Below are 14,240 nucleotides of genomic sequence, written 5' to 3'. Positions count from 1 at the left end.
AAAAAAAACTTTTTGACATATTGGAGAAGTCAGACCAGAAACAGATTAATGGAATATTCTCTTTCTTTATCCGTTTGTGGCCAGACTTAAACTTTTCCCATGAAGTAGTTCAGAGGAAAAGAGAATTTATGGTATACCCATCGCCATGCTCTTTAAATGACCTGTGGTGATTAATGATCATGCTTTTTTCTATCTCAGTATTTGGGTGCCATTTCCAAAGTATGTGAAATGTAATAATTTTATAACACTTATTTGTTGTATTTTTTGTTTCATTGAGCGGAAATAATGTAAAACAATAGCATACATCCGCTTATAATCATAATTTTTTAAAGAGTCAAGTGGAGTGGTGCGAGGGCAATTCATTACTATTATTTTGTGTTATCATCCACGAAAAATCTATGCATAATATTTATTTCCAATTTCGTGTAGGTGTTTGTTTTTCGTGTCTGCAGATTTTACAGCCTAAAATATATACTTAATCCAGTAGGTGCTTACATTTCTACGACTTTGTCTATGGAATGTGTGGCCATTTTTCTATATTTACGTTGATTGTCTATAAATTTTAAACAATGACAGTTGACAGATGTCGAGCTCAGTGTTTTGTTGGTTGAAATTTCTAATTAAGACCTGTACCACTACTAAAATTAAATCTCCACATTTGTTACTAAAAATGCCTTTCTATGCCGTGGCGAAAGGAAGAACGTGTGGAATTTACGATACATGGGCACGATGCGAATCAGAGGTTAAAGGTTTTACGGGAGCCAAATACAAAAAGTTTAACTCGAGGGAAGAAGCGTTACAATTTATTTCGGCAGGATCTCAAAATTCGCAAGCAAATAGTGTAACTTCCTTATCAAATACTAAATCGACTGTAAGGTCTTATTCTAAAAGTAAAACGCCCTCCAAACTCACAGCTAGCAATTCAAATGGCGATGTTCAGTTTGATAATATCGACGATATACACGACGCGCTTATGCGGAAAATGGATCAAATTGAAAACGACGTCGGCGATATCAAGAAAAAAGTTTTTAAAAGAGCCGGGATCTCGAAGACGGCGATTATGATCGACCCGATACCAGCGACGACATCAGGAGTCAAGCGGCCACATGACTCCGGACTCAGCTCTACCGGAGACAATAAGAAAAGGAAAATGGACTTCACACTCGCGGGACAGTCTTATAATTTTGATGTAGATGAGTCTGGTTACGTGATTGTGTACACAGATGGAGCATGCTCCAGTAACGGCACTAAAATAGCCAAGGCTGGTTTGGGCGTTTACTTTGGAGAAAACCATCCACTCAATGTTAGCGAACCTGTTTCGGGAAGGGCCACAAATAATTGTGGAGAGATACAGGCAACGACCAAAGCCATTTTAACAGCTCATTCTTTAGGCATTCGGAAACTTTCCATCAACACGGACTCACAGTTTGTGATCAACTCTATCACTAAATGGATAAATGGTAAGTTTAGTTAATTAAGGTAATTAAGTAAGGTTTAAGGTAATTAAGTAAGTTTAATTAATTAAGTAAGGTAAGTCTAAGAAAGGAGAGTGAATGCTGGGAACAAAGTGAATGGTGCACTGAAATCAGTTATAGCAAATAAAAACCTATCAGGGGAAGCTAAACTGGCAGTGCACAATGGAGTCCTGGTTCCAACTCTAATGTATGGAAGTGAAACATGGAGTTGGCAAAAGAAGGATGAAAGTAGACTGAATGCAGTCGAAATGCAATCTCTCAGAAGAATGTGCGACAAAACGATGTATGATAGATGTTCGAATAGTGAAATGTAAGGAATGCAAAGCTGAGATAAGCATTATCGATAAAATTAAGAAAGGCGTATTGAGATGGTTTGGACATGTAGAACGAATGAGTGAGTTAGGTATGGTAAAACAAATTTATGCGGCGAATGTAATTGGAAAAAGGAGCAGAGGAAGACCGAGAAAAACATGGCACAATCAGGTATGCCAAATACTTGAAAGTGGTCAGGTTAGGAGTCGTAACAATCGGCAGGTATGTATGAGGAGATGCATGGACGTGGAAGAGGCGAAGAATGTTTGCAAAGACAGAGTGGTATGGCGTTCTATTCTCTCTGCCTACCCCTGCGGCGTGATGGTTAGTTAGTAAGTTTAATTTTTTTTTCAACTATGATGCTGATGACACATTTCGGTAGTGTAAAGGCAAAGGGATATATCTGACTTATACCAAATTTTACAGGAGAGCAAAAACAAACTTTTGAAATTAAATATTGTTTTCGGACGGCATATGTACATCTTAAAAAAACTAAATAAGCATTGCAACTACAGCTATATCCTTCAGCCAGATTATGGAATACACTATTTTAGACATTTTGTGGAACAAACTTAGAAAATGAAAAATGTTACAGATATACCCCTTTGCCATTACACTAATGATTTGAGGAGCTGCCATGATTAAAACGAGGTTGATTTGTGGATATTTTGACACTATGCAATGGTGAATTTCTGGTGTCACAGATTCCCCGTGCATGGAAATATTTTGGCAGCTTCCAAAATGTCCCCGTCAGCAGCATCGTAGATATCATTTTTATTTCTAATCTATAATCTATGAAATACAAATTTTTAGAACTCAACAAAGCATTCAAATGCGAACTGCTATAAATACTAATTTGTTGGCCCGATCATTCACACGAGTTTCGCGGAGAAAAACTTTTCTTTCCTTGTGCCAACAATTTTCAACTTTAAATTTGTCTCAACTTGATATGAAACATGTTTCATTCTTCCCTTTTATTATTATTATTTTTTTATGAAAGAAGATGGAAGTCTAAGCATTTCAGGGGTTTGTATTTGACCTTGTATTTGCCAATTCTGCTCATTATTGAACATCCATATTGTATTAACTTTTGAAACCTGTAAAAATATGCAATGGTCTTAGATCATCCCACATACTGGTAAGGTTTTTTTCAATATATTTGTGAAGTAGGCCGATTGTTACGCCATCAGTTGAGGAATTTGTGAAGTATTAGCTTATTATTTTTTGACATCTCATCAAAGATGAAGAATATGGAAGTCTGGGCATTTGCGGGGCTGACGATAGTCATAGGCTGGTTTAAGTGATCACTTTACATACGTGTAACATTCACCAATTATACCCATTATTGACAACCACACTACTGACATTTTTAAGAGTTCTATATATATAAAAAATTTCGAAACATTGTTCTTGAATCACTAGAACTTCACTAAAGACATCTATTGGTGAGATGAAAAAAAGATTGATTGGAGATAATCCAGATTTGTGAACAAGTATTTGGACACACTCAAAATTTTGTAAGTATTAGCTTATTCCTTTTAAACATAGGCGAGATTCATTCCGAATTAGTTCACACATCGCTCACACCTTGCAACAACGTCTAATATAAAAAATCGTAAATTTTCAGTTGTGCATGTTTTTGGAATGCCCAGAAAATGTACTATATCCCAGCAAAAGCGGCATATTTTTAACATAATATTTATCCGCTATAGGGCAGAAAGTATTGTTTTATCATATTGAAGTAAAGGTATTGTTTAATTATTTTTTCAAATATTTTTGAAATGGAGAAAAAACATTTAGGTTTTACCTAAAAAGATCTGTTGCACAGTATAAAGTTCAATATGGCTTGATATTTATTTTTAAAACATTTTAATATATTTTTAAATTTTAAAAACAATCTCCTGAAAAATCAAGTTTTTTGATATATGACGTTGTTGAAAGGAGTGAGCGATATATGATACATGTTTCATATCAAGTTAAGACACCTTTAAAATTGGCATCTCCTCTGTAGGGTGAATAGTGCAGTATCTGATGTAGTAAATATTGTTAATTTTCAACTTGCCTTTCCCCATTAAAAATTCCAAAAGTGCGAATGTGTTTAAGAAAAGTGTTATTCATTGGTTGCTTTTTATTGGTAGACCTTTAAGTCAATCTTTTCTTAAAAGGAGTATATATTTTCTAGGTTGGAAGCGTAAGGGCTGGAAACTAGCATCTGGAGGGCCGGTAAAGAATGAAACAGACTTCAGAGAACTGGATGCTGCCGTTGGCTTGTTAGATGTTAAGTGGGTGTATGTAAATGCGCATAAGGGAATACTGGGGAACGAAAGAGCTGACGAGTTAGCTAAAGCAGGCGCTGCCAAGTATAAGATGTAGTTCTTCAGTTGATCATTACACTTGTGATTATATTTCGAATGATTTAGTTTCTCTGAGCCTTTTATTATGCAAAAAAACCTTTTTTTGTAAAACCCTAGAAGCCTTTATTTTAGAGAAATGTCAGGTAGGATAGTGAGGATTAGGAAGGCAAATATGAAAAATACATACACTTAATTAATTGAAAATAAATATTTCTTGAATTCATTTTGCAATTGGCAGGAATTGAATCCGCAATGTTGTTACGCGTCAAGTGGTTGGTAATTTTTTTTTTACATAATTGCCTCACTTTAAATTCTCTGGATCAGCTTTTTTTGTAATTTTTTAATCTATCAATATCAGGGCATAGCGTTTAGTCAGTTATGCCTATGTTGCGCATTTTAATAGTAAAATAATTTTGGATGATATATATATATATTTATATATATATATATATATATATATATTTATATATATATATATATATATATATATATATATATATATATATATATATATATATATATATATATATATATATATATATATATATATATATATATATATACATATACATATATATATATATATATATATATATATATATATATATACATATACATATATATATATATATATATATATATATATATATATATATATATATATATATATATATATATATATATATCTCGCCATTTTCATAAAATACTATCAAGCTGTCAGTGTCATATTTATGGAAGTATGTATCATTAATGATATTGATGACTCCCATGATGTACGAGTATGGGCTTAAGCCCATACTCGTACATCATGGGAGTCTTATTTATTTCCTGGAGGAATATTTACCATTTTGATTACATGGATGTAATCAGGAGGGTAAATAATGATACATTATTTCGAGAAATAAAAATACTTTGTGTTCTGATCCACTCACATTTTTATTAACCAACTAGTTTCGGCAACAACCTGTTGCCCTCTTCAGGGTTACATTTATTACTATATGTAATAAATGTAACCCTGAAGAGGGCAACAGGTTGTTGCCGAAACTAGTTGGTTAATAAAAGTGTGAGTGGATCAGAACACAAAGTATTTTTATTTCTCGAAATAATATATCAAGATGATCCACAAAGTTAATGCTTTCAATATTCAAAACAAATAATGATACTGTTGATTGATTTTGTGATATTTAGAGAGATTAAGATGTCAGTAGGGAATTAAATACAGTGTTTTGTATGAACAGGCGACAACGCCTCAGTTGTGTGTGAAAACAGCAGAGTTCTGGGAATTAATTGGTGAAAGTTTCTGGTACCTGCTGAAAAAAATGAATTCTCTAGCAGTATAACTAAATGTTTATCCAAATTATGCTTTTTGTTCATTGTTGTATTACATTAATTAGTATTATTATTGTTGAATTTAGTCATAATGAATATTTTTTTTACCATATAAAAGTTTACAATAAAATATTCCTTACACATGTTAGTTTTATTAAAATCTCTATTTTAATGGTTCCGCTATATACTTACAATGGTGGACCATCCGGTTTACCTGGTGATTTCTAGTTATGGTGAAATCCAATAGGTGTGGGTATTGTAAAGTATTGTTGTATATTATGGGTGTCTCGACAGAAACAAAGGATATATATTTTTTTAAACAAAGATTATATGAGACCCTGAGCATACCACCAGGCTTCTTCTTCTTCTTCAAACCCTTATCCGCACCCTATGGTGCATAGGGCACTGCATCATATAAACGCAGTGTTATCTTGATCGTTAACACATGAAGGAAAGGTGATCAGTCCTCTGCTTCAGGTCCAGGGTAATATTGAATAAATATTATAGTGAAAAAATCACTTGTATTTTTTTTGACCCCCCCTGGGAATCGAACCCGGGACCTCCAGTACGGTAGCCCAGCGTGCTGAACATTACATTACGGAGGTGGACCACCAGGCACCAGCTAGCTAAAATAATCACTTCATAAACGTTAAACTATTCATGCAAACAATCTTTTTCAAGCATGAACCTTATTAAAAGCAAACAGCGAAATCGTCTTGCCGACGAGGACCTGGAAACGTGCTAAAAATAACGACATACAAACCTGACTTGAGAACTTTCAAAGGAGATCCAAGGACATTATTCGCAATAAGTGGTGTTCTTTTGGATACCTTACTTTCAAAAATTATTTTTTAACAATAAATAAATCCTTATTAAGTATGAAGTCTAAAAAAAAACTAACTAACTAACCATCACGCCGCTTCACCGCAGGGGTAGGCAGAGAGAATCGAACGCCACACCACTCTGTCTTTGCAAACATTCTTTGCCTCTTCTACATTCATGCATCTCCTCATACATACCCGACGATTATTACGACTCCTGACCCGGCCGCTTTCAAGTATTTGACATACCTGATTGTGCCAAGTTTTCCTCGGTCGTCCTCTGCTTCTTTTTCCAACTACATTCGCTCCATAAATTTGTTTTATTAAGTGTATTCGTGATTCAATCAAGGTCTAAAATTATAATTGAGGTTTACTAGAATAGCAAATAATGACAGATTTGTCTCTTTAATTTTTTTTAACCGTTGCATTGTGCATATTTGGCTCTTTGGCTATTAACACATTAGCTACGGCAATGTTTTGATAAAACTGTATCTTGAGGCGGGCGACATTAGACAGCTGTCCGGAAATATAAAATATGTAAGTGAACTTCATATTTTGAACTTGAGGTTGAACTCGAAAACAATACAAAAACGGTTAAATGGTCTCTAACGTCTCAAAATAAAATCATGTTAGTCCACAAATCACAAAAGTAAAAAAAATGTTAAAAACACTAATAAAATATTAGAAAATAACAACACAGTTTAACAACCGCCGAAAACTCAAAATCTGCGAATAAAAAATGATTTATGGGCTTTCCCCACACGCGTTTATTGCTTTGTAAGTACCAACTGCCGACTTAGGTAAAGGACAATGATATTTAATTTTAGGACAAAGAAAAAAACGCACCGTCTGTATCCATTGTTTAAAGTTAATTTGTAACATTTCCTTCAAAACAGATTACGACCATTAGCTATGTTTTGAACCAGTAAATATCAGTATTATTTTTTATATTACAACGACATCTATCCACTACACAGCAAAAGCAAAAAGGCCAACACAGATTAGAAGTTTATGACGTGTTTTTTGTATACTAAATTGAAGGTAGCCGAAATGCACAAAAATGTGCACCCCGCCACCACACAAGGTTTCTGAAACGCACAAATATGTGCACACTGTACACAATGTGTTAAGTTTGTTAACCACTGTCCTAGAAGAAGCCCTTTCCCTCGGATATATAAAATTATTGGGGACATAATATTGAAGTCAGTTGTCTTTTGTGTATGTAAAAATAAAATAAAAACTACAGAGATACCATTTATTGGACATAATAAAATTTTAAATGCAATGTATTTAATCTCTAAATAAGATTACCTTAAAATAAAACGCTGTTTTACGGAGCTTTGTATTATCCCTAGTGTGGATAAATACTTTTCGTAATATAATTATGTACAATTAATAAAATAAATACATTTCAATTTCCCATTATAACAATGGATTCTGACCCCCCTTAAACTTATTTTATAGTTTTATTATTATTATTATTATAGTTTTCACAGATATATTTGTTGATTTTAAAAGTATGATTTGGAACTGTATTTATTCATAATTAACGTCAACATGGTGTTTATTAGCCATCTGGGCTTTTGGCACAGTGGTGTATTTCATTCATTTAATTTACATATAGTCATCCTGTCTAGGATGGGTTACCTAGATTTTTTTTTAAAACTACACCACTGTGAAAAAGAAGCACAAAAAACTGATTTCTTTGTACATGTATTTCTTTAAAATTCTCGTTGATTTGTCAATTGGGAATAAAGTTTCACAAAGCCGCTGTATTTAAATCTGTTTAATTTTAGTGCAGCAGTAGCGCAGTCTACTATGCATAAGGTGCTACTAGATATTACAAATTTCTCAAGAAAACAATAATGTTCTATAGATCTAAATAGCGTATTACGGACAACCATGTAGCGTAGGTACTGGAAGTTTTATAAATCTATAAAAAGATATATTTTTCTCTTCTGGTAACCCCCAATCAGTCTACCTAATGTAATTGTAATGTATACGAGTTTCATTATAATTTGATTTTAATTGGGCACTCACTAGTATGCAGGGGGAAGGAACCCTTTGATCGCTTCTTTTACTCATTATACTTTTACGAATAATATTAAAAGAAAGAATTGAAAACAGTAACTCACTATAGTTTGTAGCCACTTGAATTAAACATATTGAATAAATATATAAAAAAAAATTCTAAAAATAATTACTTTATATCGATTATGGGGTCATTGAGGCACAAACCAATTATTATTTTACAAGTTGTAAAAGTTACAATAGAAGTTATTACATAAATGTAATTAAACATAATTATACACGTGAACTTTTTGGAAGCAATATGATCACATCCTCGTGGGAACAATTATACAAACCGATCACCGCCACCATCTGCCACTAGTTGATACGTTTACCTACCGCGGTCCACCGACCAATTTGTTATGATATAGTCAAAAGGAAAACGTTTGGTCTCATATTCAATCGTTTTTATCAAAAATAAGCTGTCCGAAAAAGTAAAGCTTTTTGTAATAATTTTCTACCAAATAATACATTTAAATGTAAACAGCACTCATCACTAATTCATTTGGTATGTATTTGACCAATGTATACTACGATGTTTAACAAGATGTTTTGAATGTAAATGTTCATTGCACATTGTAAGCATACGGAGTGCGGGTATTCGCTACTGCAAGCACATTTCCCTTGCAAGAAATTGCATGTAAACATTGCACTATGAAGTGTGGTAGGTACTGTACTATTAAAAAATGTATGTATTATTTTTGTAATAAAAAAAAAAATATTTGAAAAAAAAACCCTAGCTTGGTAAAAACGCCGACTGTGACGCATCGTATGTATCGCTCATTCCTTTCCACAACGTCATATATCAAAAATTGTAAATTTTCAGTTTTGTTTTCGGAATGCCTAAAAAATGTACTATATCCCAGCAAAAGTGGCATAATTTTAACTTAATATTTACCCGCTACAGGGCAGAAAGTGTTGTTTTTTGCATTTTGAAGAAAGGGTATTGTTTAATTATTTTTTTAAATATACTAAATATTTTTCAAATGGAGAAAAAACATTTAGGTTTTACCTAAAAAGATCTGTGGCTTGATGTTAATTTTTAATACATTTTATTATATTTTTAAACTTTAAAAACGATCTCCTGAAAAATCAAGTTTTTTTGATATTTGACGTTGTTGAAAGGAGTGGGCGATATGTCAGGTTTGATGTAAAGCACTGGTGATCTGGTAAATTAAATTAGTAAATTACAAAAAACATTGAACATTAGAAATTACTGTAAAACAAATATGTATTTAGTTACAACATCAATATAATTTCTGGCTTGGTAAAGAACCTACAACTAAGTTTAACATACATTCACATCACCAGTCTTCAACTTGCATAAAATTCTAAGAACACTAGAAAAGCTCCCCATAATTTACGTAAACTCTCACCATAAAATGTAACAGAAAAATTAGTCAGAAATACAATACGTTAATGTTTATTATTAAAATTTACACAGTCCAAATCTTTTAAATTTATTTTAAAAGTTATCATGCCTTGTGTGTGGTTTGTTTTCAGTTCTCCATCGTTAAAAAATAAATTTAAATAAAAAATATCAGGCGTGACATTTCAAAACAAAAATAGATTCCAAAACATTGGAAACTAATAATCCTTAATAACATATTTACAAAACTTAAAGTAAATTGAGATATACATAGGAAGTAAAATAATCAATCTAATTTAAAAAAAAATTTATACAAAAGATAACTTTACAAGCGTTTTTGCCATTACATTTGATACAAAGACACGAATGATTACATATATAGTATATAATGTGACACATGACAATTTTAAGGTCAGTCTACTAACCTATACTAATGACAAAATCTGTTCAAAGATGTCACATTGACTTCACATTTGAAAGTGACGTTCGATGATATCAGTAATTTTTGCATCGATCATTGCAACAATCATAAAATATTTGATTTATGGCTTTCAGGTTGGTTTTGTTTGTCTACATGAGTAGGTATTTTTAATTTAATAATTTAATGTAAAGCTGATTTTTGTTTTGTACAGTTGGCAACACTGTTGTTGCTACCATAGAGCTCCAGCCGGTACCTACTTGAGACAACGCTGTTAACTGGGTAGGAATGTGTATTTACAACAGGCCGACAAAAAGTTCAATCCAGTATGCGAGTGGTGGGGGAAGCTACTAGTAGCAAAGCCTTCATAGAATGTTTTAGTGGACTGGCCTCGCAATTGTCCTATTAAGGTACTAAAATAATAATAATAAATAATAAAGCAAACTCCAGACAAATAAAATAGACATGTGGTTTTTGCTGAAAGTGTATTTTAAACACAATGTTTTCAAAAATAAAAATGATATTTACACAAAGAATTCCAAAAATTAACATTTTGGCACTTTTAAAATGATATTTTAGAGAGTAAATCAAAGTTAAAGTGTTTTTTACTCTGTAACTATTCAAACTATTCCTTTATTGATGTGGCTTCTTTTGAATTCTAATGTTGCAATATTCTTATACAAAGCAAAACATAGCTAAATAAAAATCATTATTGAAGAAAATTATCGTAGAATATATCAGTAACTGATAAATAATTAATATACACTAAAACCTCGATATAACAGACCTCTATTTAACAAACTTCTGATATAACGCATAAAAAATCCAGTCAAATTGAAAAAAAAATCTGTTAATATTTTACATACCTAAATTCAAGTGGCCATGATAATCACAAATTGTGTCTCAAAAGTGTAAACAAAATTTGATTACTTTTTCAAAGCAGGATTACCGAAAGCAAGCGCGTCGATATCAAACAGCAACGTCACTTCACGAGCGTCTGAAGACAACAAATAGAATTTGGTATTGTTTATTTATATCTAAATAGTAATCATATTTTCAACAAAAAGTTTTTTGATTTATTTTTAACTTTTTTTTTAATAACGGACTTTCGGCTTTTACAGACGCCCTCTCCCCCAGTTAGTAGGTAATATCAAATTTTATCATTATTATCTAAGTCATAAATTTTAAAAATGTTTTAAAATTAAATTTGGTAATTTATTTAAGGTTTATGTTCCGCGACTGTGTTGCCTGGCTCATCCTATACATACCCAACGGTGCATATGACACAATATCAGATCAATGCGATTAATTTGATTGTCAATCGTACAAAGGCAAAGTGAGCAATGCTGAAGAAGGATAGAGTGAAAGGCATTACTTTTATGTGAGAAAGGAAATAGGAGAGGAATAGCTGGTGGAAAAAGGGAAATAATAACAATGTCTAGGGGGCACTCGGAGTTGTATACCAGAACTAGTAAAAGCATGTACCACTGTAATAATAATAATAATAAACTTAATCATCGGATCAAGATATATGCGGGTCTATATTATTTTCACACTTAATATTTTGGCAGATCATTTGTTCCTTCATCTTCTCTTCTTCAAATCCTTATCTGCACTCGATGGTGCATAGGGCACTGCATCATATAAATGCAGTGTTATCTTGGTGGTTAACACACAAAGGAAAGGTGATTAGCGGAGGCGCTTTATGTATTAGTCTAGGGTAATATTGAATAAATATTGAAATCACTCATATTTATTTTTAACCCTCTGGAAGTTGATCCCGGAAGTTCCAGCACTGTAGCCAATAGGGGTGAATCAAAAGTTTATTTTAGAAAGCCATAAAAATTTAGCGGTGCAAGTTGTAATATTTTGAAAACGGTGAACGAAAATGTTACGACAAAAATGTACCCAAAACAAATCACAGCGCAGTTTCTAAATGTAAAAAAAATGGGATTTTGATAAATGATAATTAATCACAATTTTGTTAATTTACATATTCGTTTCCATTATTCGTCTTATATACATTATCGAGCCCGTATTTATGCACGATACCTTCCTTGGAAATCTGGCAAGTGAGATTCTTAATAATATAAGGCAAATAAATACACAAAAGCGGACCTAACGTGTTACAATTTAAACATATGATAAAAATATTTATATATAATAATAGTCCAATGAGAAAAACAGAAATTGTCGGTATTAAAAAAGGAAAATTTCAAAATCAAGAAAATTTCAAAGTCGGCTTAGAATTAGAACATTTTCTCAACACGAAAGGTACAATTTTTTTATTTTAATACATACACCAACACAACCGAACCTTCCATATCACCAAGTTGGTAAATTGTACCAAAATGTTTTGTTTGTGTAGAAATCAGTTAACACAGAATACATAGAAATTTATTATCAAATGGAATTATATACGAGTACATATATACGTAGTTAACATCAGGAAATTAATATTCTTAATTTTTTTAAATGTTTGATTCCTCTCTTCTATTTTTGATAGTCAAATAATGTGTGTACGGGTTACCATTACATACCTGGAATTAGAAATTTTGTTACATCATTAATACGCATTTCAGTGTAAAGATAAAGTTTTTGGGGTACTTTATTTTTTAACACACAAAATCTCAGAAGAAAAAACCTTGTAATAATAAATAACACCTTACTTAGTAAAGGAATAACTCGCAAAGCCTCTATTTCAGACACTTTTCTGCAGCTAGTAGTAGTAGCTAGTAGGTAGTAAGGATAGGGAAGGTAGATATGAAGTACATCACAAACACCCGAACCAATTAAAAAAGGTATTTATCGAATAATTTTTACGATGCATAAATAGAAAGTAGAATTTGATTCAGAACAGGATTTTCAAATTAAAGTTTCTCTGTATGATATTTTATAAGCATCGAACGTGTTAACACATTGTTGTTGGGCGATTTTTTCATCAACCCGACCCTAATTAGTATACTATTCACAAGTAACCACAAACCAAATTCCCATCTGTACAATGTTTTTTGGCGTCTCTTGCGCTCTACCAAAAGTAAGCAAATAGAACGCTTACAAGTGTCTCCCGCTCTCTACCAACAGCATGTAATAGATGCTTTTAAGCGTTTTCCGCAAACAATGAACACAAAACGCTAACAAATAGCATTCTTAAAAATTTCCATCAATATCACTTAAATAGAACAAACAAATTGTACTTCTTCTTGGTATAGGCCTTGTGGCCTGTTTTTAAGAGGGATTAGCCTCCTGCGATGCCGATTCCCAGCTGACGATCCATCTCTTTGGTGGTCTGCCTGGTAGTCGTCTACCTTGGAGTTGGCCGTACAGTGCAATGTGGGGGAGTCTGGATGGTTCCATTCTTTTTACATGCGCATACCATTGTCTCCTTTGATGCCTTACCCACCTACAACATCTTCCTTCTCGCATATTTCCTTTACCTTGTTGTTCCTTATTCTGTCTCGTAGGCTCCTGCCAGATATGCTTCTTAGAGTCTTAATTTCTGACACTCTAAGCGCGTTTTTGTGCCAACAGTACTCGACTTGAATTAAATTGTAAAAACAGGGTTCGGGTCGTATAGTCAACACTAAATAAAACATCACACTGACTTGACGAATGTCACTTGTTAGCACTGCGTATGGGGCGCGATAACATGAACATCAGGCGAGGCTATGTGCCGAGGATGAACTTGGTCCTGGGCGACGGGGCCCCCGCGGCCCCCTCGGCTTCGGGGGGCGGCCCGGCGGGCGCCGGTGGGGCGGGGGCGGCGGAGGTCGTGCTCGGAGTGGCCGCTACCATCTTGTACGCGTTGGATTTCATAGTCATCGTGTTGCCGGTGGCTGAAAGGAGATGAGATCAGACACGATTACACAAACGGTATACATGTTTTGTCCGCCTCCGTAGTGTAATGGTCAGCACGCTCGGCTACCGTACTGGAGGTCCCAGTTTCGATTCCTAGGGGGCGGTGAAAATAAGTATTAGTGATTTTTTCACTCTAAACATTCTAATGTATAATGTATTCAACATTACCCTGGACTGGTACCTGAAGCGGAGGGCTGATCACCTTTCCTTCATGTATTAACAATCAAGATAACA

The 14,240-nt window shown here is 33.3% G+C and overlaps 2 protein-coding genes across 6 annotated transcripts in view; one reads left to right on the top strand and one right to left on the bottom strand.

Moving 5' to 3' along the window:
- The first annotated feature begins 542 nt into the window (after window positions 1–542).
- On the top strand, window positions 543–5,611 carry rnh1 (ribonuclease H1). Of its 2 annotated transcripts, XM_088267667.1 has the most exons (3): window positions 543–1,460; window positions 3,970–4,464; window positions 5,218–5,611. In XM_088267667.1, exons 1-2 carry the CDS (start codon window positions 584–586, stop codon window positions 4,158–4,160), a joined length of 1,068 nt encoding a protein of 355 aa, XP_088123793.1. In that variant the 5' UTR covers window positions 543–583; the 3' UTR covers window positions 4,161–4,464; window positions 5,218–5,611. The 2 variants fall into 2 exon arrangements, with proteins under 2 accessions (XP_088123793.1, XP_088123792.1); XM_088267666.1 differs by lacking the exon at window positions 5,218–5,611 and having other exon boundaries at window positions 555–1,479; window positions 3,970–4,105.
- A 7,033-nt stretch (window positions 5,612–12,644) lies between these two features.
- The window catches only part of LOC148304796 (MYND-type zinc finger-containing chromatin reader Zmynd8-like), a 38,610-nt gene continuing 37,014 nt past the window's right edge, over window positions 12,645–14,240 (bottom strand). For all 4 annotated transcript variants that reach the window (XM_088267664.1, XM_088267663.1, XM_088267665.1 and 1 more), the window contains one exon: window positions 12,645–13,984. In XM_088267664.1, the coding sequence (XP_088123790.1) occupies window positions 13,815–13,984 (170 nt within the window). In that variant the 3' untranslated portion in view covers window positions 12,645–13,814. The remainder of the gene's footprint in view (window positions 13,985–14,240) is intronic.

The sequence above is a fragment of the Brachycentrus maculatus genome, unplaced genomic scaffold (assembly GCF_059751285.1).
Source record: "Brachycentrus maculatus isolate JH-2025_06_01 unplaced genomic scaffold, ASM5975128v1 h1tg000303l, whole genome shotgun sequence".
Classification (NCBI taxonomy): domain Eukaryota; kingdom Metazoa; phylum Arthropoda; class Insecta; order Trichoptera; family Brachycentridae; genus Brachycentrus; species Brachycentrus maculatus.
The sequence above is the reverse complement of the archived record's forward strand: the minus strand, read 5'-3'. Positions and strand labels throughout refer to the sequence as shown.

Coding starts and splice junctions, on each gene's coding strand:
- rnh1 (XM_088267667.1), top strand. CDS start 584: ATGTCGAGCTCAGTGTTTTGTTGGTTGAAATTTCTAATTAAGACCTGT. Junction 1,461..3,969: donor TATCACTAAATGGATAAATG/GTAAGTTTAGTT, acceptor TATATTTTCTAG/GTTGGAAGCGTAAGGGCTGG.